At 41.2% G+C, this 22,526-nt stretch overlaps 1 protein-coding gene across 1 annotated transcript in view; it reads right to left on the reverse strand.

The window, feature by feature from the left end:
- Positions 1–21,794, reverse strand: part of ALK (ALK receptor tyrosine kinase) — a 713,821-nt gene extending 692,027 nt beyond the window's left edge. Inside the window, exon 1 of the mRNA XM_049784231.1 lies at positions 21,205–21,794. Within this exon, the coding sequence (XP_049640188.1) occupies positions 21,205–21,784 (580 nt within the window). The 5' untranslated portion in view covers positions 21,785–21,794. The remainder of the gene's footprint in view (positions 1–21,204) is intronic.
- Positions 21,795–22,526: the final 732 nt, after the last annotated feature.

A 22,526-nucleotide genomic window follows, 5' to 3' on the forward strand; every position in this document is an offset into this window, starting at 1 on the left:
TGAAATTTTCCTATACATGGATGTACATGGAATCTATTATGCTGAGTGAAATAAGTCAGAGAGAGAAAAACGCAGAATGGTCTCACTCATCTATGGGTTTTAAGAAAAATGAAAGACACCCTTGTAATAATAATTTTCAGACACAAAAGAGAAAAGAGCTGGAAGTTCCAGCTCACCTCAGGAAGCTCACCACAAAGAGTGATGAGTTTAGTTAGGGAAATAACTACATTTTGAACTGTCCTAATAATGAGAATGTATGAGGAAAATGGAGAGCCTGTCTAGAGTACAGGCGGGGGTCGGGTGGGGCGAAGGGAGACTTGGGACATTGGTGATGGGAATGTTGCACTGGTGATGGGTGGTGTTCTTTACATGACTGAAACCCAAACACAATCATGTATGTAATTAAGGTGTTTAAATAAATTAAAAAAAAAGAGTCAACAATGCAGGGACCAGGAAAATAGTAGAGTAAGTAGAGTGCTTGCCTTAATTGCCTTACCAAGCCAACCCAGGTTGGCTTTCTAATAACCTATATGATGACCTGAGCTTTGCCAAAATTCATTCCTGAGCACAGAATCAGAAGTAACCCTGTGAATATTTGAGCATGCTCCTCCTTCAAATAAAAAAATAGCCAACAATGCAGAAAACTTCACTCTTGGTTTTTTTGGGTTTGTTTTTATTTTTGTTTTTGTTTTTGACCACACCTGGCACTCAGGGGTTACTCCAGACTCTGTTCTCAGAAATCACCCCTAGTTTGGGTGACCATATAGGATGATGAGGATTGAACCTGCATCCTTCCTTTGTCGGTCATGTGCAAGGCAAACGCCCTACCACTGTGTTACCACTCCGGCCCCAGAAAACTTCACTCTTGTTTTACTTTAAGATACTCCAATCTCCAGTAATTCCCACCCTCTCAGTTAGCAGTCATTAATACAAAGGCAAGACTCTCTACCAGCAAAATGATTGATTGACTGATTGCTAAAATCTGGGAAGATGATTGGCACATTTTAACAATAATGTAATTCCTAACTAAGACATAACTATTATTCTTTTGGATGTCATCTAGTGTACACTTTATAGAAAAATTTCAATATAGTGGAAACATAACTATATGAAGCAGAAAATGAAATATTTTCATGTGACTCATGGTATTATGCATATGCTTCATCTCCATGGTCTGGAACCCCGCCCCTCATGGCTGTGAATTATCCCTATAGACCTAGACAAAATTCTGAACACACAAGAGGTCTTTAGGATTATTTGTTGAATGGAGACTGAAGTTAAGAGTCAATGAGCCATTTAGAAGTAATAAGACACATACTGTGTTCATTGGGGCATGGGTTATTAAAGATGGGAAAAACTTGCTCAGTAGTCCTTTTCATATGCCCCATTTTCATCCCTCATTCACTTTTTGTTCCTCCATCATTTATTCAGTGAGTATTTACTGATCACTTTCTATGTCTCTCATGAGCTGGATAGTCCCTCATCTCTCAATTTGTCTCCCCTTCATATAAATCCTAACCAGAACCAAAGTATAATTTTCATGTTGGAAAGGTAGTTAAGTATTTCTGCATCTATTTCAATTACACATTGTATTTCAAACCAGAAGAAACAATTAAAACAGAGAACTGAACTACACCACATTGTCAAAAGGGAAGAAAGGGCAGGAGAGAGAGAGAGAGAGAGAGAGAGAGAGAAGAAGAAGAAGAAGAAGAAGAAAAATGTCTGCCACAGTGGCTGCCAGAAAGTAGGAGGGAGGGAAACTGGGGGCATTGGTAGCAGGAAATGTGCACTGGTGAAGGGCATTATAGAATGTATGACTGAAACTCAATATAATGAACATCTTTGTAACTCTGGGGAACAAAAAACCGACTGTATTATGAACAACCTTGTTCAACCACAGTGTTTAAATAAAGTCGTAAAAGACTTAAAAACACACAAAAGAATCAAAACAGCACGTTGAAGGAGTTGACTTAAGACCAACATGGTGGGTTGGGGAGACTGTGATGAAGAGGAAGTTCAGAGGACTGAGAACATGCTCTGCATGAGGGAGGCCTTAAATTTAATCCCTGGCACTGTGTATGCTGACCCATAAGCACAAAACTGGAGGCAGTCCCTAAGCACCATTAGCTGTAGCCCTAAGTAACAGCACCACCACCACCACCACCAACAACAACAACAACAAACCAAACAATTGGGCCAGAAAGATAACACAAAGGACTAGAATCCATGAGTTTCTGAGTTCAATAGAGATTCTGAGTTTGATCCCCAACACCACCTGCCTTCCAACACTGCTGGTTGACCTTGACAGTCAGTTGGAGAAGCATGATCCATCCCAAAAATAATTAAGAAAAGCATAAATTGAGTTTTCTTCGGTGTTAGAAATGAGTATAAATGTTCTTAATCTTTCTGTCATCTCAGGCATATTAGTTATGAACAAGTAGCTCTTTCTTAATGATCTGTTAGTTACCAAATATAAAAGAATTGAGGAGGTTAGAAATGCTTTTTACAGTCTGTGAAATTCTAATTGACTCTGCAACTGTTTTTAGAGATAACTTCTACCTCATGATACTTCAACATCATCCCAGGGGGAAAAATGCTAGAATAGCACACTTTTTAATAAGAAAGTGTGAGTCGAGTTTAGAACTCACTTATCTGTTATGACAGAAATGAAGACTCAGGAAGTGGAAGTGAGTTTTCCCAGCCTGTAACACCCTACACCATACATCCTCAAGGGAAAAGCTAATTCCACCCTCCAGTCCAGAACACTCTTCCCTCCTTCCACTGCCCCCACTCACAGCTTTTCTCAAAGCTCAATAAATCTTTCAATTAATTACTGTAATGAGGCTTTCTCCATATTGCAAGTGGACAAAATCATCTAAATATCTTTGGAATTAATAGAAACAATCTTCATGATGATTAAAGTTCTTTAATGATGGAGCCAGAGCAATAGCGCAGAGGTAGGGTGTTTGCCTTGCACACGGCTGACCCAGGACCAACCACGGTTTGATCCCCCAGCATCTCAGATGGTCCCCCGAGCCAGGAGTGATTTCTGAGTGCACAGCCAGGAGTAACCCCTAAGCATTGCTGTTGTTTCTCCCGCCCAAAAAAAAAAAAAAAAAAAAAAAAAAGTTCTTTGATGGCAAAAATGAAAGAGTAAAAGAAAAGACTTGGTTCCTCCCAAAGGCCTTTTTGCAATGCTGATGCTTCCAAACAGATTGCTTCTTAAATAATATTTACAAGATTTCTCTGGACTCCTTCACTCACTCAAATACCTTGACTCTAAGGAAAACTCTTCGCTTTGGGTTCAGTTTGGTTATTTTGGCCACACCCAGCAGTCCTAAGGAATTGTTCCTTTGGGACATTCTGGGGAATCCTGTAGTTCCAAGGAGCAAACCTAAGTCCCCACCTACATAAGCATGTGCTCAAGTCCTTAGAGCTATCACTAAAGATACCATAAAAATTGTACCCAATGAAAGGTCATCCATTTATCAATCAAGACAAAAATAATAAAAACAGAAGCTAATGGATAATCCCTTCAGCATTTCAACCATATATCAAACACTGTAGTGAACTTTTAAAAAACGTCGCATAATTAGTTCTGATGTGAATGCCAAAAAGCAAGTGGAAAGATAGTCTTGACTTGATCTCTTGGGACAAGAACTGGGTGCTGAAAGGGGATAAAGGGATGTATGTGCATGATACCCCTTCAGTAACAATAGTGCAAACCACGGTGTCAAAAAGAAAAGAGAGAAAGAGAAAGAGAGAGAGAACTATGCCTCCCCCAGAGGTAGGCAGGGTGTGGGGTGAAGAGGAAAGAAAATTGGAAATATTGGTGATGAAAAATGTGTACTGGTGAGGGGTAATGTATATTCTATATTCTATATATAATAATAAAATGATAAAATATATAATAATATAATAAAAGAGTAGTCCTGAGTTGAGAAGTGAGGAAGGCAAAAGCAATATGCCATATAATTATATAATAATGAAAAAATATAATAAAAGAATATATATAATAAAAGAATAGTCCTGAGTTGAGAAGTGAGGAAGTCGAAAGCAAAAATGGTCAGTGATTTTTTTAACTGCCTTCGGGCATTATAACTCCTTAATTTAGGGAGTCAAGTGCCAAACCCCATCTAACACCATCTCATTGTCTGGATTCTGCAGTAAATGGGTTAATGGGAGTTCACAGGCCTTTGCAGACAATAAGCCACTTCCATAAGTTCTCTGTGAGGAAAAGAAAGGCTGCAGCTACTGAGGAGTCTGAGGTTGAAAGCAGAGCACTCCTGAAGGATTAGCCATCTATCAGCCCTCACACAGCTGGAGCAAAGTAATCCTTTCTCCTTTGATTTTTAACAATAAAGTGTCTTTAGTAAAATGAGGATAAGCTATACAAATAAACATACCTAGAAAACACTTTATATTAACAAAGAAGAGACCCACATTGTCGGTCTTTCTCTGGAATGTCACATCCTACAATAACACGCAGATATGAAAAGCCCCAACAAAATGAAGTATTATGAAATTCCTTCTAGATATTATCAAACCTTCTCTTTACCTGCCAGGGGTCATTTAACTGCTTTATTCTTGTCTGATGTTTTCCAGGTTCTGTTTTCTAAAATGTAAACCTCATTGTTGAGGATAATTCCCTGAAAGCTCCTATGATTCTCATAAGTCAGAATCTTCATGGAAATTAAACTTAACTCTAAAGTAGGGCTCTACCCTAAATATTGAGGCACATAAATAATTTCTAGCCATCTTGGCTGTCATTTTAAGCTAGCTGACATTTATTGTTCTGGGAAGAAGAAAGGTCAGATGTATCAAATCTGCATTTGTACTTCTTGACATTTTTCTCCCACCAAATACTTCTAAATTATGATATTGAAACTTATTCTATAAAAGAAATAAAGGGAGGAGGGTGGAGGAGGCAAGGAGAAGGGGCAGCCAGGGAGGGGAGGGAAGGACACTTTTCTGTGCACAATTCTCCCTTAGCACCTTCACAACACCAGCCTGCACAGTGGCCCTGTAAGCAGTTGGTCTGGGCTACAAGTTCCAAGCAGAGGTGAGGAGCATAAAGGGAGAGCCAGGACCTGGGAGAGGGAACCAAACCGTTGTCTTGTCATCTATTCGCCGTGACCTTGGGCTGTGTTCTCAAGAATAAACTGGGAACTTGAGTGGCATACCTGGGTTCCTGATTCGCTCTCCCTGCACCCCGTCTTCTGTAGGTCACTCCTGCTATGTTTTTGCTCACGTCCACCTCAAAACCACAGCAATAAAAATTTTCAGTTGGGAAACTGGGATTCTGTACAGTGCTACTAGGCAGGACTCTGTGGTTCCAATAGACATTTTGGAATGAACTTGTCCTTATTCCGAGCCACCTCTTGAGGAGAGGTAGCAGCAACAAAGAAGCACGGTAGATGCTGTAAAACTGGGGAAACAGTTATAATAAACTGTAGGGGGGGACAGGGCTATATGTTCACTTCCTGTGGGCATTCTCTTGGCCACTTTCTTCCCTGAAAGGCAAAACCTTGGGCTCTTTTATCCACCCTCAGCCCAGGGTCTGACATACTCAAGCTCCTAAACAATGATGTGTTGGGTTTATTATTTAAATACAAAGGAGCAAAGCAGGAGGAGTGAGAAGAGGAGAGAAAGAGACACATGAAATGGTGTAAGGTTGTGTGACAACAGGCATCAACATCATGTGTTGGAGAAAGAGCAATAGCTGGTGGCAGAATGACCACTGCACTTTGGAACAGAGGACAGAGAAAAAACGGAATAGGTAGGTATAAGTAGACCAGTGTTTACACTTATTATGGGATGTGTTCTGTGTTTTAACCTTTCTAAGCCTTCAGTTCCTTCTGGCTGGAGAGGTGGCACAGCGGTAGAACATTTGCCTCGCACGCAGCTGATCCAGGATGGACTGTGGCTCGATTCCTGGCATCCCATATGTTCCTCCATGCCTGCCAGGAGTGACTCCTGAGCGCAAAGCTAGGAGTAACCCCTGAGTGCCACCAGTGTGACCCAAAAACAAAAAGGGGGATACTAGTGAAACCAATCCTACAAGGCCAAATGAAGCAATGTGGATCAGATTGTTAGTGATGACTGTTAGCACAAGTGTTACTTTATAGAGGGTAGAGTTCAGTCATCGTAACTGTCCAGCAAGTACAGAGAAGCCTCATAAAACAGGAGTCCCATCTTCCAAGAAAATTGAAGCCAGCAAGATGACAGGAACATGGTGAAAAAATTATGCAGGTGAGTTCTGACTGCAAAGGGAGAGAAGGAGTCTTATAGCATCATTGACTCCTACCAACTTGATCCTCAAAACCTCTTCTTCTTAGTGATTCTCCTTCTGATTTTCTTTTATTTTGGGCGGTGACACACCTGGAAGTGCTTAGAGCTCTAAGGACCATATGGTGGTAGGAATTAAACTCAGAATTCAGCCTGTGTTGACCTCATGGAAGGCAAGTGCACTTCTCAGTGTCCCATCTCTCCAACCCTTGTCCCCCTTCCAAATTTCAACAATCAGTTCCTCCTCTCCCAGTGTGGCTTCCTGTTCCACTGAGTTTTCTCCAGCGACTGTCATTTGATCCTCTTTCTCTTCTACAAGATTTCTGAAATGCTATTTTCACACCGATTCCCTCTAACCTACCTTCTATTGGTGCCTCTCTCCAGAAAACTCTGAGCTAAATATAACAATTCTGTCCCCATCTTTGGAGCACCCCACACTTCCCTGACATACTTGATCTAGCTTGTTCTCTTCCTGTTCCTATGAGAATTCTTTCTGGAATTTCTGACACCATGCCACTGATGATAACCTCTGTTAAATTTAAGATGCAGCCTTCATCCTTTCTCTTCTTTAGGAAAATGTTTCCATTAGTAAGAATCAGCACCAGGTCTTTGGAAGTCACTCCATAGTAACCCTCTCTTCCAGTCACGATGACCTACTACAGCCCTCACTTGCTTCTCTTGCAGAAGTTTTATGTGCAGAGAAGCACGTCATAGAAAGAACAATGTTCCCACAACTGTCCTGATGTGTACCTCTGCTCCCAAACCTGTCCCTTTCACCTGTATTCTTTTTGGGTAATACCATCAATCTGCAAGAGTCGGACCAAAGTCAGAGGCTTTGTCTTTTCCTTCTTTCTTTTTTGGGTAACTTTTAGCTTAGTTTCCAGCAACATAATTTCTAAGCCAGTGCAAAAACCTCTCAGAGCCCCCATTCAAATCCAACTCCATGTCTCACAACCAAAGCACATTAGAGACGGGTTGTTACATAAATCAGTGCCTACCATCCTACTGAAGTATAATAAACTTTCTACTTCCTCAGAGCAGATGTAAACTCCATGACTGAATCAGACATCTCTAACTCAGCAACCCATCTTGTAAGCCATGTAAACTCATGAAAATTCACTGTTATCTCTAACTAGTCCTACTCATCCATAGCTATGACCAAACCACACATACCAGGCATCTCACACACCACCTCAGAACACACAGGCATATACCACATATGCTATATACATACCATCCACACTTGTTCCATATCACACACATATCACATACCAATGTTCCTCCTCTAAGCATTTAAATATATTGAGTGTTTGGATCTCCACTTCTGAAGTTCTTCTCCTTTCCTTTGTCATAGTTTAATTCTGTATTTCCTCCAAAACCCTCTTCTCAAACTACTTCTTTCTACAAGTTCTTTGTAACTCATTTCTACCACAACCCCTAAAGAAAAGCAGATTCCTCAGTAGGTTGCCTGTGACTTGACTCCCCCAGCAGAAGGCAATAGCTATTCCTTCTGAACTCCAGAGCCATCCCTTTCTGGGCCATAGAAGCTTCCCCATTCCCACCATGCCCCAAACCTGCTGAGCTAATTAGTCTTTGAGTGAAAGGTTCTTGGGATCTGTGGGTAAAGAATAAAACCCTGCCTAATCACCCCAGCAGGAATTGGCCTATCCCGGCCTTTACTGAGCCATCATATAACCATTGGCATCATTTCTTCAGTGTTCAAATGTAGCCTTCCACAGAGTTCCTCATTAGCATGCCTTTTTCTTCCAACTAATTTCTTTCTCCTGAGAGAAATAAGTTGCATTTTATTCAACTTGATAAATGCTCAGAAGGGAAAAAAAAGAACAAATACATAAGCTTTTTCTTGGGCAAAAGTCCAAACTTGTATATATCCATAACAAGATTCTCATTGGTGAAAGCCTCTCACACATATATTTGTTGTATCTGTAACCAAATCTATATGAACATGATCTCAAAGTTGGTCACAGAAGCCTCCCAGACACAGTGGAGTAACAGGCACTACACTAGTCATTCTCTCGTAAAGAGTAGTAAAAGTAGACAAAATATACATGGAAAATTGTTTTCCTTAGACAATCAATACCTAAAATTATGATCATTGAGAAGTAAAAAATAATCCCTGTGGACTCTAGCTGGGCTGTTTTTCTACCTAGAAGCATTACCAGACTCTGATAGGAAGGAATGTCCCAACTGGATGAGAATAGTGATCTCACCAACATAGAGCAAGTGACTATGAATTAGATGGAAACTTAAGCAACTTGAATTTTCAAGAAGTAAAGGAGGTAGAGAAAGTACCTCCCAAGGAGGTAGAAAAGAAGAGAGCAGGTGAGTGGAAGGAAGGGGCCGGAGAGAAAGCATGGTGGTAGGATGTTTGCTTTGCACAAGGCCAACCCAAGATGAACTGTAGTTTGATCCCCAGCATCCCATATGGTTCCCCAGCCTGCCAGGAGTGATTTCTGAGTGCAGAGCCAAGAGTAATCCCTGAGCACCACTGGGTGTGACCAAACAAAACAAAACAGAACAAAAGAATAGGAGGAAAGAGGAGAGAAGTAGCACTGTCAAGTACAATATTTTGGATATCAATTCCTTATTAGCTATATGATGTACAAAAGTTTTTCTAATTACTAGGTTGCATATTTTGTGATATTTTATTTTGTTATATATAATTTTTATAAAATATTTATATTTTTCCACTTGTTTCTTCTTGCTACTGTTTTCATTGCCACAGGAGTTAAGCCTCCAAATACAACTCTAAAGTCATGGTCTGGAAGATATAACCTATATTTTCTTCTATGCATTTTTATTTTCATATCTAGTTTAAGATCTTTAATTTTTGAGTTCATTTCTATGTATGGTGTTAAATAGTGATCTAGGAAGTTGGATTTGCTGGGTTTGCACGACGCTGTCAAGATTTCCTGGCACCGGTGGGAATGCCTTCTAGTCCAGATTTTATTAAAAACCATAAGGAGATTTCTCAAAAAACCTGGAAATTGAGCTCCTATATTATCCAGCTATACCACTCCTAGAGATATACTCTAGGAACACAAAAATACAATTCAAAAATCCCTTCGTCGCACCTATATTCATTGCAGTGCTATTTACAATAGCCAGACTCTGGAAACAGTCAAGATGCCCTTCAACAGATGAATGGCTAAGGAAACTGTGGTATACAAACACAATGGAATACTATGCAGCTGTCAGAAGAGATAAAATCATAAAATTTTCCTATATGTGGGTGTACATGGAATGTATTATTCTGAGTTTGGGTTTTAAGAAAAATTAAGGACAGTATTGTAATAATGCCCAGAGACAATAGAGATGAGGGCCAGAAGGACCGGTTCACAATATGAAGCTCACCACAAAGAATGGTGAGTACAGTTAGAAAACTAACTACATTAACAACTATCATGACAATCTTAATGAGTGAGAGAAGTAGAATGCCTGTCTCAAATATAGGCATTGATTGGGAAGGAGAGGGGGGGGCATTGGTGGTGGGAATGTTGCACTGGTGAGGGGGGGGTGTTTTGCTTATTACTGAAACCCACCTACAATCATGCTTGTAATCACAGTGCTTAAATAAAGATTTTATTAAAAGAAAAAAAGATTTCCCAGCACCATTTCCTAAAGAGGTTTTCTTTACATGATCTTGGCTCCTTTATTACATATTAGATATGTGGGTTGATTTTTGGGCTCTCCATCCTATTCTATTGGCCAAAGTGCCCATTTTACATCAATCATACTATTTTAATTACTATCCTCTGTGGTATAATTTGAAGCCAGGAAGTCTGATGCCAGTATTTTTCTTCATTTCCTCAAAAGGGCCTAAGATATTCAGGATCTTTGGTGGTTCTATGCAAATTTGAATTTTGTAGCAAATACTTTGACTTGAATATGAACTCAATTATAACATGATGATATGTGAGATGTTGCTAAAGTAGTTATAGAGGGGATTTCTAACAACATGCTTAGGTGTTGGAAAGGCAAAGTCTAAATTCAATAAATGAAGAATAATAAATAAGAGAAAAATCAGTGAAGCTTAGATAAGAAAAATAGAGAAAACATGTATCTTAAAAACTTGTTTTATAAAATAACAATAAAATTAGTAAGTCTCTAACCAGAATGACCACACTGCCAAGAGGAGATGATGCTATTAAATATGAGTAAGAGAGCATCACTACTGTTCTTAGAGCAATAAAATATAATAATGGGATGTTGTGAACAAGTTCACATCTATTAATCTTCACTTCCATAATTTGAATGAAATAAACCAATTTCTTAAAGGATACAAACTGCTAAAATTCATTTTCAATGAAATACATCATTTTAATCATCCTATAATTTAGTATTCAATTAATCTGATTAGTAATTTTCCAACAAACATCATACTGGGCCACAACAGGAAAAGTTGAGTAGCAAAATCTAACAAATGAAAGTTCAAAAAAAAGCAAATTAGGGGCCGGTGCGGTGGCTCTAGAGGTAAGGTATCTGCCTTGCCAGCGCTAGCCTAGGACGGACGGCAGTTCGATCCCCGGCGTCCCATAGGGTCCCCCAAGCCAGGAGCAACTTCTGAGCACATAGCCAGGAGTAACCCCTGAGCCTCACTGGGTGTGGCCCAGAAACAATAAAATAAAAAAGCAAATTATATTTTTCTCCTGGGAGTGGGTGGAGGAGTCAGCTCTCAGCTTATTTTATAGTCTGGCATTACTCAGACTCAAACACATGTCAAAGACAGGAAAACCATAGATCAATAGCCCTCATGAACACATAAGCATAAATTTTAGACAGGGCATTAGTTAGCTGATTCATAATATGTTGAAAGGACAACATTTCTTGACTAAATGGAATTTATTTGGAAATTATAAAACAAATTTTTCTGTATCAAACAATGTAATTAATTGTGTGCCTTTTAAAAAATAAGAAAGCATATAATCATCTTAATAGATACTCATAAAGAGAGGTCCTAGAGATTATGCCATAGTAGGTTCCAGAAGTAGGGAGAAAGGTCCACCTGATAAAGACCTGAGATCCATAAGCATGGCCAGCATCAGCTGGCCTGTGAGAGAAGATACTGTCAACTGATAGCCTGCAATCCTAGTCAACTTTTCAAATCCTTAAAGCTCAGGAAGTCATCATGCTGAGAAAAACTGTCACGTCCTGTAGCCCTCCCCAAATTCCTAACTTACAAGAACTATAAAGTACAATAAGTAATAATGACTAAGATTATTTTGAGTCACTAAGTTCGAAGTGATTTCCTATGTGACATTAGAAAGAAATCCAAGTTCAAGTCACAATGAGTCCTCACCACACTTGGACGATATTAAGCATCTCAGGGAAGTGGAACTAAGCGTCATGCAGTTTCTTGCACTTATCTTGCACTTACTAGTTGTCAGATTATTGAGTGGTACATCTTCTCAGGAAGAGTTTGTCAATTCCCAGTGCCTGTAAGATGGCTAAAAAGGTTAACATGTATGTTTTTTTATATGTGGGAGCCCTGGATTCAAACACCACCACACCGTGGCCTCTTCAGAACCATGACAGAAGAGACCCCAACACTGTTGGGAGTACCATAAAACCCTCCCACAAAATACAGAACTGTACATTTCATAGAGAGTTGAAAATACATTCATCACGTAATCACATAATTGCCATTATGGCAATACCTTTTTGGATTTAAGAGAACTGATAATTTATGTTCACAAAATGACTTATGTACAATATAATACCACAAACCAGAAACTACCTAAATGTTCTATAACAGAGGAACAGAGAGATTTTTCTCTTTAACCTACTTCAGTAGAAGACCAGAGTTTGGTAAATTTCAGAGGTGTTTATTGAATTGCCTATTTTCTTTGCTAAAAACAAGAAATGTTTTCTTTGTGAAACTTCTATTTATAAATAAAATGTATTGGAGAGCATTGCATATAATTTATTTGATCTGTGATTGTCCCCTGTGCCCTATTAGTTGACCACTTCATTGTAAGAGGTCTTCCCCTGTTTGATAAAGATTTAAAAGATCATTCTGGATACAAGAAAACAACTATAATAAAGACCTGAGGAGATTGGATGGAGTGTTAGGTCTAAATTTTGCCATAAGGTCTATCTACATGTCTTTTGACTCTAATTCTCACTTATAGCCCTGGCAGATAAGAATTATTTTTTTTCTTACTATCCAAATAAAAATCTGAGGTCCATTGAGAAGAAAATAAATAGCCTTGAGTCAATAAACAGTAGAGCAAGACTTCAACCCTAATTCTGTGACTTATCCACTCATTATTTTAAATAAGACTCTGAACTTGAGTCCCCACAAATCCAATTTCTTGGTAAGAGATACAAAAAGGGAAGTGGATAAATATATGGTTCTCCATTCATAAAAGGGACATAACACATCTATTTTTAGAAAAGAAAGCAGAATGTCTATAGACAGCAACACTAATGAATCTCACAAAAACCATGCTGGGTTAAACAAGCTAGCCACAAGGGTACAAATGGGATGATTCTGTCTGCATGACAATCTAGAATAGGCAAACCCCACCAGGGATAGACCCCAGCATTGGGCTGTCTGAGGCCTCTCTAAGCACACACTCAAGGAGAATATACACACACAACACAACACACATTAAATGGCTAAACCTGACCATAGAAATGGGAAGATGATTACTTAATGTTGTGAGCTGGTACAAATCAAAATAACAGGAGGGAATTTACTGAGTGCTAAAAATGTTCTTTATCTGTGGTGATGATACGAGTATTGCTAACATGAATTATCATCAAGTAACATACAAGAATTAATGCAATAATTGTGCTTTGTTATATCTGTTGCTCCGATTTGAAATATTTTAAATTTGTATTGCTAAACTATATAGATTCCTATGTTCCAGTATCATAGATTCCTTTCCAGAAAAGTATAGTATTGGCAAATAAAACTTGAAAAATGGATCTAGTCTTGAGAAATCTTAGGAAAGGACCCTAACCCCTTTTCAGGGCAGCTAAGTTCTTAGCTAAGCATACACTCCACCCCTATCCAGGCCCAAGGCCTGACTCAAAATCTGGGACCTTATATTAATGCCCCAATGTCAAGCACAGGTTAAAGCCATGAATGGAACATACCAAATTTCAGCACATTTATGACCTTGTCACATGAATGTAACTACTACCTTATATTTTGCTTTCTGAACTCCTTAGACTAGATCTTTCTAGGCTTCTCTTCCATGCTCATAGCATCCACATGAAGTTTTTCAGACGAAGTCTGCATAATCTCTTTGAGAGATAAAGTCCCAGTTCAACCCAGAGTTCAAGGAAACCACACTGAAACAAGATTTCAAAGCTAATAAATTGCAAACATCCTTAATAGAATCTATGTCTTCTAACTCCTATCTAGTTTTCTCTCCACCACACTTACTTTAATGATCTGGGCTGAGGCTATGGAAAGGATCTATAAAGTTGTTCCACCCATGCCTTCATAAATCTATAGTCTAATGAAAACTGAATAAAGCATAAATAAGAAGAAAAGAAAAACCATGTCGATGGTTGAAATTTTTATTTGAATTTCCTTCGACAAGCTAACATATTTCCTTTGATCTGGCTATGTTCTCATACTGATTTTATGCCTTCCCCTGAGCACTTACTTATTCCAGAAGATTCTGACTGCTGGCCTCTTTGTGTACCTATACCTTTTGAGCCAGAAAGATAGGACTCAGGGAACAAAGATCTAATTAACCAAGTAGGTGGGTCTATCCACCCCACAGAACTCTTCTCTTGCCTGTCTAAGTCCTCCCACTTTCTGGCTGTCTGTGTTATAATCACCAAGTAGATCAGATAGAATTGCCCTGAAAAATACCCAAGCACAGAATAGCACAGTTGGAAAACTCATGCCATAATTTACAAAAAGGTGTTTTGTGAGTCTGACCCACTGGAACAGAGTTCTGAGATACCCTCCAACCCCTTACTCATCACCAAGGTAATATTCTTTGAAGTGTTCCTTTTTCATACTTGAAGCTGAGTGTCAAAGACTCTAGGTACCATTCTGTGAAGGAGCCTTTACCATGATCTAGACCAGAGGTTAATACAATAATTCGAAGGAAAGGGCAACCATGTAGCTCCTTGTTAGGTTTCTTTATCTCCGTATCTAGCGCCACCTTCACCATCATTCCTATTATTCTATTCCCAAGAAGAGACAGTGTCTATGTGCCTCTCTGGAGACAATGGTTTATAGTACAAAACCAATTAATGATGGAGTGAAGTCTTAATCCTAAGACAGCCTCCCAGCCAAGACCTTGGGATCTATAAATTTCAAAAGTTTAAGTGCTTCTATTGGGCTCATGTTCCTTAGTCAGTTGGTAGTTCTCTTTCCTGTCCTCTCCTTGACAGTGAAGCAGGTAAAGCTAGAAATGTAATTAGAATATCAGATCCAGCGAAGGAGCTCTCAGGGGTCCAGGACCCAGCACCCATCTAGATAGAAAGAAAAACATCCTGTACAGATCACCTCAGTTAAAGAAGATGTGTCATGGATCTTCTAGAATATTACTATCCAGTTTTGGGTCCAAGTTTGATTTCACATTTTCATAAAGCTAAGTCTTGATTTCTTTTTCTAGAAAGAAAAATGAATTGTATTGTGAAAAGACTGCTTGAATTATTCAATTAAATCTTAACTCAAAAGGCCTCCAAGAGGTTTCTAGTTGCTAGGAATGAAGCGAGGACCATGCTTCAATTCTCCTGCCCATTCACATTCCTTAGAAAAGTCAGGTCCCTTGGGGTATAGCTCACCTTGGAGATGAAAAACAACCATGTAGTCACTATCCACAATTCTAACAGACTTTGCCTCTTAGCTCTTTGATGTTAAGAGGAACTACTGCTGCTGGCAGGGTTACTAGGCATGAACCATAAAAGATAATGGTGCAACTCCAACTTTTCTGCAAGAAAGTTGCACTGATGAAGGGTGTAAGCATTTTATGGCTGAAATCTAATTATGAACATGTTTGTGACCATGATGCTTAAAGAAATTATATAAACCCCCCCCAAATAAAGAAAAGAAAGGAAGATGGGATAGGAAAGAAAAGTAACCCAATAACATATGTCTCTCTCCTTATTAGTCTAGTTTAAAAGAAAGAAAGAAAGAAAGAAAGAAAGAAAGAAAGAAAGAAAGAAAGAAAGAAAGAAAGAAAGAAAGAAAGAAAGAAAGAAAGAAAGAGAGAGAAAGAGAGAAAGAAAGAAAGAAATAGAAAGATAGAAGAGAAAAAAGAAAGAAGGAAGGAAGGAAGGAAGGAAGGAAGGAAAGAAAGAAAGAAAGAAAGAAAGAAAGAAAGAAAGAAAGAAAGAAAGAAAGAAAGAAAGAAAGAAAGAAAGAAAGAAAGAAAGAAAGAAAGAAAGAAAGAAAGAAAGAAAAATGGTGCAACTCCAATTGGCACCATCCAGATACACTAAGAGGTGTTGGCACTTGAGATGTGGAGAGTGCATGACCTGTCCAGCCAGATGCCAGCATTTGCTAGTGCTAACTATGGTCCAGGTGATAGCACTTTAATGTATGTCATACATGGACTTAAGGATTTACATAGACAATTATGATAAAATCCTGTGTCAGGCACTATTACTGTCCTCATTTTTATATAGGGAAAAACTTAGGCCACAAAGATTTTTTAAGTAGCTTATTAAGTCATAGTCCACCAAATATTTGTTTCAAGGGCAATGTAGTTCACATGAATCCGCATGTCTCCATTTCAGTTTGTACCATGGGAAGGAAGGTGGCCTCACTGAGAGACTTTGAATTTGAAAGCAAAGCTTATTTGTTGTCCCCGTGAATACATAATGCAGTGTGTAGTCTCTCAAGACCTCACACCACCTGATGGGCGCTGTCCAGTCTGCTACTTCAACCTGAGTGACCTTGGAAAAGTGTCATCAGACATTTTGCTTTCAAACGCTCCATTTGCAAAACAGAACAAGTACTTGCCCTGCCTACTGTAGGATGAATCAAAATAATAAAACGTGAAAATACTTTATAAATTGTTTCATACAACGGTAACAGGATATTAATAATAGCTATAAAGGAAGGCAAAAAAAAATGTCCTTGATGAGTCAGGCTTAAAAAATTCACAGGAAGTAAAAGCTATTGGCCGGTAATTCCTACGAATGCCAGCGGGTGATAACTATGCTGACCCCACCCTCCCTCCCACCTTTCCCATCCCTAGGCCAGTCCCTCCAACCTTCACTAGACCAACTTCTTTGAAAAGGTTTTTTTTTCATTTTTTATTAATGGCAACACTCTCCTCTTTTCTCCTCCATGCAAACTCCTCGCGGGCCTTCTTTCTCTTCTGTAAATTTGTGAAAGGATCAATTGGCATTAAATGAACTTCATCTTTCAAACAGCAGTATATATTCTCACATTCCAGGGGGTTTTCAGGTAGCAAGGAGAAATTGATGAACTCAGAACTGACCTGATCTCAAAAGTCAAGTACCTTCTTGGGATGTGACAGCACAGTAGTGACCCAGGACAAACCTGGGTTTGATTCCAGCATCCCAATTGGTCCCCAAAGCCTGCTAGGAGTAATTTCTGACTGCCAAGCCAGAAAAAAAACCCTGAGCACACAGGGTGTGGCCCCCAAACCAATAAATAAATAAATAAATACATAAATACATAAAAGCAAAGCCAAGTACCTTTTGTATGATGTACCTGTGTACATGTGTATCTGTGTGATGACTTGTCATGGTGTCAACAGATGGGCCATAGATGTTCCTTGGGTGAACTTCCTACCAGTAAATATCCAGACTATGGTCCCCCTAGGGCAGTATAATGACAAGTATGGGTCATAAATTGAAAATAAAGCTGGTTGTTTAAAAATATTTTGTCCTTAAAAATCTTCTTGTATTGGCTTCCCAACTATTGCAAAGTTACAGATGGAATTTTTATCTCCCTCTCTCCTCATCCCTGCTCTCTGGAAACACAGTAGGTAGAGAAAGGTTCTCTGGAGTGAAAGGTGTTCCCAAAGAATTCTGATTCCTGCCACAAGTCCCACAACTGATCTCCAGTCTGTTGTGGCTTTTCTACATTTGCAAATATAGAACGGATTAATTATGAATAGAGTGGCACTCGCCTGACCCACATCTCACCTTACTCTTTGCTGCCTTGGAATTCCATTCCAGAGTCAGGGGAATATCAGTTTTAGAAAATAAGGTTTCCCTGATATCCAACCTGAAGTTTCCTTCTGTGAGTCTTATCCTATTACTATGAACCACATTAAATAACTCCTCTCCTTCAGCGCCATTCTCTCTCTCTTCAAAGATTTGTAGATTGTTGCCATGGTTTTGCCTTCATTCCCACTCAACCCGGCCATATATATTTAATTCTTTTCATCTCTCATCATAAATCAGTCTCTCCAACTCTTAAATCAAGCTCCTTGCTCTTCTCTGGACAACGTCCAACTCTCCCAATTTACTTCCAATAACTGATATCCCTATTGGGACCTTTCATTTCCTTTCTATCTTTATTTGATTTTTTTTTTGCACTCTCCAGAAAAAAAATAGGAATGGACTAACAGCTATAAATGGTCAAGGGTCAGGTATATTGTATTAAGCACATTTATTCTAAATATCTCGGGCTTCTCCATAGGACAAGGGAGGTGTCAATTCACTGAGCTCCCTTTATACAGGGTCAGGGCAACGTGGGTGTTGCTTACAGATAAGCTGGCCCTGCTATCCCACAAGTATTCATCTCTTGAGTCTCTGCCTGTATTTATGTGTGTGTGTGGGGGGGGTGACTGAAGCAAGATATTAAAACATCTCTAAGTTAATCAACGTAGCCTCTGAGCAAGGTAGTGGTCACCCCATGACATCATTCCTGCAGTTTTATCTGTCACCAGAAGGTGCTCCATCATATTCAAATGAAAACTTCACCCCACTTCTTTTTCCATGAGAGGCTGTTTTTAGAGAACTTTCTCAGACTTTGGTACACTGACACCATTTATGAATTCCAAACCACTCACAAAGGAAAACGATGAGCGTGTCACTTATCATAAGGCCTTTTATGTATAATGACCTGTCAGTTGCAAGTCCTGCCAGATAAACTGAGTCACAAGCAGCATAAAGGTGTTACTTTGTCCTGCCTGAGGACTCAACCATTTAGACCACATCCCTACTCATGACTCTGCTCAGAATTAAGAACTTAGCTTTGACCTGAGCTAAATGGGCCGCTCCAGAACCTTAAACACAAGTGGGTAGGGCTGAGTGGGGACAAAACTCCCATCCTCGCCTCTGCCCCCCCGCACACAGTGCCTCACTCACATGTTTATGCACAGCTAATCAGAATATTCAGAGAGAGAGAAATACTCTTGAGTGGGTCCCATTTTCTTTTCATATAATGGAATATCATCTGCAACAGAGAGTTCAATGCCCTCTCTATGAAGCAGAGCCTACATGAAAAGAATAAACCAATTTCCTCAAACATGCTATAGAATAAGACTCATGCAAGAAGGAAAACCTAAGCTTCTTTTTATCCTTATACCAAAACGTAAATGGAATGATCTATGTTTTCCTCAACATATATATCCTAGAGCACACTATATCTGCTCCCTACTCCTTTTCTATGAAGCTGTGCAGAGAAGGCTCTAGCTGAAGGAAGCTGGAGGCTGAGGCAAGACAAGAAGAGGTTAGTCCTGCGTGGCTGGCGGCCTAGCAGCAGACAGCATATGTCTCAGAGCAGGAGAGTCTGGCCTGTTCCAAGTGTGATAGCCCGCCACAAGGCCTGGAGCGCCTTTCAATAAGCTGTCTGTCTCTCTAGAGGTCATGGAGAGCTCATCCAGTTACACTTAGTGTCTTATTTGATCCCATCAATAATCATTTGATCCCAATCCTGCTGAAAAACTCTTGGCCAAAATTTCTAGCCTTTTAATGGCAGAATCCTGGCTCTTTCTGAAACCGGCACTACTAGATGTGTCCAATGATGCAGAAGGCCTTGATATAGCTGCCAAGTGGACTGTGCTTTTGTTGGAGGCCTAGGGGGACTCACAGAACTTTGCTACTGCCAGGAGAAGGGAAGTTCTGGGAGCATTTTCCTTTCTTCAGAACCACCAATGCCACCCACCAGCCACTTCCAACTTCTTATCTAAAGTTTGTCTGAATTAAATGTGTCAGATCCATGAAGTTTTTCTCTCTTCAGTTTCCCATGCCTTTTGTAGCCTGCTTGTTTGTAGGAGGCAAGTTGAGAGAGGCATAGAGGACTCCTTTAGCCGGTCATCAACATCTGGCAACAGCAGCTATGGACTGTGGGGCCCATGATCTTTGAACAAAAGTCATGATAGAAAAATATCCAGACATCTCCCAGATTCTAAAACTGAAGAAAATCATTAACTCCCAGGAAGTGTTTTTTTTCTATTCACTCACAGAAACATTCGGCACTAAAAGCAAATGTTGTATGTACAGAAGCCCAGAAGCCACCACGGCATTAAAGCACAGATGTTCTTCACAAAAGTAGCTAGGTCAAGACAGCAGTATAGGCCTAGTCTGTCTACCAAAGGTGAGTTCAAATTCATCCCAACCTGCCTCTGACAATGGATGATTTAAGTTTCACCATGGAAAACAAGGAAATTATTTTAGTTGCCAGTCCCGCAAATTACTGATGCAAAAATGTGCATACAAACTGTGTTGTCCTCGGCATGGGAATTACAGACCAGAATGTGGTCCATGTGCAGTGAGTATCTGGTGTGTGTGTGTGTGTGTGTGTGTGTGTGTGTGTGTGTGTGTGTGTGTGTGAGTGAGTGAGTGTTAGGGCAAGCACAGGAGATACTTGTAGCTCAACAATGAGCCCTTTTTTTCCCAGGCTTTCCATCCAATTAATACTAGACATTAGTAATCACTGGAGCATAAGAATTTCATTTCTTTCTAACGATGAGAAGGAGCTCAAAGAAGCTGGGTTTGCTCAATGGAATTTGTGTCGGCTTTTTTTTTTTTTTTTCTTCTCTCAAAGGCATGATTTCTTTTACGAGCTTATCTCATTCATTTACTCGGCGTGTTTTCTGCTTACAAGGAAAACAGCATTCAAAACCACCTGGTTTCCAGTCAAAGGATACTCTGGAGAGAGTCACAAGTAAGTGTCTCCAACCCAGCCCCACTTCTCCCCCCCCCAACGTAGAACTCAATGAATATGGGAAGAAGATGAGGGAGTAAATGAAACAGAAACCTCATTTCCGAAATCTCCAGCTGAAAGACCTGCAGTGAAACAGGCCTGCGTGGTCACCCAGAGCTTCTGCTCTAGACACACACAAGCTAAGAAACAGAGTGAAAGGAGGAAGGCAGGGAAGGAAAGACAGAAACCAACTCCCATTTTCTCCAGGGCTCCACTGGGATTCCCTCAAAACAAAAACAACCTGGACAACTTTGTACCCTTCTTACCTAGCTCAGCACCCCTCCCTCTGAATGCTCTCAGTTCCTTGCTCTTTAGAGGGAGGGTCTCCCCATGATGTCTCACAAGACTTAGGGAAGAGGCAGAATAAATCCTAAAGAAACCATTCGTGATTCAGCCAACCTCTGGGATGTTACTTCGGTGAGTGGGTATTTAGTTACAGAGAGATTCCATATTGCTTAAGCACCACACTCTTCCCAAATATCTGGATGGGAGGGGGGCAGAAAGAGGGGCAAGTGGTGGTGGGGGGGGGAAGTAGCTGCATTTAATACTAGTATTGAGCTTGGAAGAATTCCAAGGGGAAAGACTCGGACCCTATGGAAGTTGGTTTAAAAAAAAAAAAAAGAGGCATTTGGCCAAGTGCACAAAAAAGTTTCTTCCAAGTGGATTGCCAGAGAGGAAGGGAGACCCTGGGTATTTGGGGTGGAGAGGAGTGAATGCAAAACGTTCAGGGAGCAATGGGGGGATTATGGCTGAGCTAGAAGAGGAAGAACCCCCTTCACTTTGCTTACCGGTCCCGAAGATCTGAAAAAGCAGACGGGGCTGCGAGGCTCGGATAGCTGCTGACAACCTGCCTTCCCGGCCCCCCTCGGATGCCTTCTTCTCGGGCATCAAGCGTATCCGCAGGCGTCCTTCGCCGTGATGGATCCACCAGCTGAACAGCTCGCTGAGATCGAACTGGAGCATGCCCCCCGAAAAAGCTTCTTCGGGGGGCCCCACGCAGCCCTCCAGGATCGCCTCCTCGCCCAATTCCAGCACCAATTGCTTGGCGCGCCGGAGTTTACGCACCGACCCGCCTTTCAGCACCCTGGACAGCGTCCGGGCTTGGGCCTGGGCGTTGGAGCCAGAGTCCGGGGTGACCCCGGGAGGAAGGGACCCCAGAAGCCGGAGCAAAGGGATGCAATCCAGAACCAGCGATCCACGCGCTTCGGGCCGGCCAGGGTTCGGTTCCGAAGGGGTCAGCAGCAGCAGATCCCGGGCGTAGACGCGGAAAAGCGATGGCACCACGAAGTCCACCGCCAGGCTCTTCCTCTGCAGGCGCGAATAGCTGAGGGGTTCCCGGGGTTGCAGCAGAGACCCCGAACCCCCCATTATCGGCCGCACCCCGATCCCCGGGGCTGGAGCTGCAAAAAGCGGCTGTAGAAGCAGCAGAAGCAGCAGCAGTCCGGGGGTTTCCATCCTTCCAGAAGAAGAGTTGTTGGCACCTTTTGGGGGTGCCCTTTGCTGCACCCCCCAAAAAAACCCTTCAATCCAAGATCTTCGCTGGATTCCAAACAAGCTCTTTCCACTTGCAGTCCGGGGCTCGTCCGTGTGCGTTCGAGCCCCGAGTTCTTCCAAATGCACCCAGGGCGTCCCCAAGGCGCTTCCCAGATTCTAGGCAGAGTCCTCCCTCTCCCAGCACCCTCGTCCTCGAGATCCGGAGCAAAAAACTACTCCGCTTTGGAAGGAGATTGGAGGCAGCAGCTAGGGGACCCGTCCTCTTCTGCCCCCGGCGGCCAGAGCTGGGGTCTTCTGTGCTGTCCGCTTTAGGGGAGGCCTCCGGAGCCTCCCCAACTTTGGCAGCGGCTGGCTGGGTAGTCCTGGCTGCCTCCCTGGCTTTGCTTCTCCTCCTCCTCCTCCTCCTCCTAGGCTCTTCTCGGCTGGGAGAGAAGGCACCGGGACCCTCCTTCTCGCCTCCCTGCAGCTGGAGAGAGTCTTAGAGATCTTCCCTTGCAGGCTTAACTTCTTTTTCTGGGTCTGGATGGAAGCTGGAGCAAGAAGGAGCAGGAGCAGGAAAATCAAGGCCGAGCAAGTTTGCAAGCAGGCGAGTTTGCAGGAGGAGGTGGAGGAGAGG

The sequence above is a fragment of the Suncus etruscus genome, chromosome 12 (genome assembly GCF_024139225.1).
Source record: "Suncus etruscus isolate mSunEtr1 chromosome 12, mSunEtr1.pri.cur, whole genome shotgun sequence".
Classification (NCBI taxonomy): Eukaryota; Metazoa; Chordata; class Mammalia; order Eulipotyphla; family Soricidae; genus Suncus; species Suncus etruscus.